Raw genomic sequence first — 2,390 nt, forward strand, 5'->3', positions numbered from 1 at the left:
TACAACAACTAAATGAAGGTAGTGTGTTAAAAATGTGAATTGCTTTTTATTTATCCAGTATTTTGCTTGTTTTCTTGCTTGCTAACTTGCTTTTTGTGTGTAGAAAAATGTATGCTTCTGCAGCATTGGTTTGTTTTCCTGCAGTTATTTCCTTAAGGTCTGCCTATAGTCTGTGGATCACAAGTTGACAAAGCATCGCACAGCACTATCTACACACATAACACACCTGAAGTAGCTGCCCTGAAAGTGGCATGAGTATTTTTAGCAATTTATGACTTGCCTGCTTGCTTTGCAAATTCATATCTCCTGACTTAAAATAGAATGAAGCTTTGTTTCTTTAACTTAGTCTGTTTCCTGGGATACATATGGAAATAATAAAAGACATGGAGAAGATATCAACTGTACCCTTCCTGAAGCTGGAGCTGTTGGACTTTTAAGGCTGTCCAAGCTCTACAGAACCTAGGCTGTCATCAGTCTCTTAGGTAAAATGTGTGTATATATATATATATATATATTTATAAAGGTTAGAGGGAAGGTACAATGTTCTTGAGTAGTCTGCCATTTGGCTTCTGCTGTGTGGGGATGTGTAAAGCCTAAGGTAACTGAATCCACTGCAAGGTCTGGGCTTACATATGGAACTCGAACAATAGGTATTTACTTAAATTACAGAGATTACCTCAGACATGAGGAATCCATATGCCCTACCTACTTCCCTGAACCTCTGGAGCTGGGATCCTGTGGGGAACATAATGGGCTTAATTACGGTGTCTGGCCTAGCTGTGCGGGACCCGGAAGGCAAGAGTTAACCTCACCTCACCTTTTACATCCCCGTGACCCCAGGCTTGGGCGCCAACATGTTTGGACCTTTGCAGGGGCTGGAACAGCCTCTGAATTGCTCCGGCTCAGGCTGACCGGCGAGGCGGTGGAGGGAACCCCAATGAACCAGCTCCGCACGCTCCCTCCACGGGCTGCAGTCAGTGTGCGAGGGGACAGGGCTTGATGAGACCCGCCTGTGCAAGGAAGACCCCAAACCACCCACGTGTGGGCAAGGGCTGGCCGCACAGCCCCCCAGGTGCGCGGTGCCCTCGGCGCCCTGGCCAAACACCAGCGCAGGCGCTTGGTCCTGCGCCAGGGCCACCCCGCGGCCGCCGCCACGGAGGGAAGGGCGCAGCGGGGGCTCCATCCAGGTGCTCCCGGCCCGGCCCCGCCGCCGTCACATGGCGGGCAGGCGGGCGGGAGGAAGGGAGGGAGGGGGTTGCGCGCGGGCCGCCCCGCGCCGCTCGGGGCTCGCGCGCCGCTCGGGGGCGGGCTGGGGCGGCCCAAACTTTGCGGAGTGGCTGGCGGCGGCCGCGGCGCTGCGCACCCCCACCGGACCCCCCGGCCTCTTTTTTTTTTTTTTCCCCTTCTTTTTTTCTCCCCTTCTTTCTCTAACCCCCGCTCCTCTTCTCTCTCAGCGTCTTCCCCCCTTCGCGGCGGCTCCGGGGCATGAGCGGGAGCCGCCGGCCGCTCTAAGAGCTCGCGCTGCGCCCGTCTCTGTCAGTGCGGGAGTGCGAGGGACGCGGCGCGCAGCCCGCCATGCCCCGGCCCCGCGCGACCCTCGCTGCCCTCCCGCTGCTGCTGCTGCTGCTGGTGCCCGGGGGCCGCGGCGCCGGCCGCTGCCCCGCGCCCTGCCGCTGCGCCGGGCACCTCGTCGCCTGCAGCCGCCGGGAGCTGAGCCGCGTGCCCGAGCGGCTGCCGCGGGGCGCGGTGCAGCTGTGAGTAGCGGGGCGGCCGGGGCCGGGGGGGCGCCACCGCCATCTTCCGTCTGGCGGCGGCTCGGCTGTGCGGGAGCGGCCGGGGAGGAACGGCGTTTTGGGGAGGGAAGCGCCCGTTGCGAGGGGCGCGGTGGTCCCGGCATGGCTGCGGGCGGGGGGTGGGTGGGAAGTGCGAGGAAGTGTGCGTGCGCCCACGCGGGTCGTGCCGGGCATCGGGTCGGCGCGGAGCGGGAGCCCGAGAAAAACTTGCGCTGCGGCAGCGGGGCGGGGGGAAAACTTGGGAAAGGCGGGAGGGAAAGTTTTTCTGGCGATTGTTTGGAAAAAAAGTACAATAGCCGTCAGGTTCTTATCGCGTTCCAGACACTTTGTGTGTCGGAGGGGAAAAAAAGTTCTATCGGTCCGAGTTTTGTTTGTGCGGTTCTTACTCCTGATTTCGTTCAGCAAGAGTTGTGGGTGAAATACTTGTGTAAGTGCCGAAAGTTGCTATTTTTAATTCGCTGAGGCAGACTTGCTGAATTCATAGTAACGCGACCCGAAATGCTGCGTGCAGAAAATTTACTTTCAGTGACAAACTTTTACGGACAAAACATAAATTATCAGGAACTTTCAGGAAAAAAAAAGAAAAAAAAAAAAAAA

At 57.4% G+C, this 2,390-nt stretch overlaps 1 protein-coding gene across 1 annotated transcript in view; it reads left to right on the forward strand.

Annotated features, from left to right (window-relative positions):
* Window positions 1–1,605: 1,605 nt before the first annotated feature.
* LRIG3 (leucine rich repeats and immunoglobulin like domains 3) overlaps window positions 1,606–2,390 on the forward strand; it is a gene marked incomplete at its 5' end in the record, with an annotated part of 43,247 nt that continues 42,462 nt past the window's right edge. Inside the window, one exon of the mRNA XM_026050282.1 lies at window positions 1,606–1,754. Coding sequence (XP_025906067.1) covers window positions 1,606–1,754 — 149 coding nt within the window. The remainder of the gene's footprint in view (window positions 1,755–2,390) is intronic.

Source organism: Nothoprocta perdicaria, unplaced genomic scaffold (assembly GCF_003342845.1).
Source record: "Nothoprocta perdicaria isolate Ctin4 unplaced genomic scaffold, notPer1 scaffold_67, whole genome shotgun sequence".
Taxonomy (NCBI): domain Eukaryota; kingdom Metazoa; phylum Chordata; class Aves; order Tinamiformes; family Tinamidae; genus Nothoprocta; species Nothoprocta perdicaria.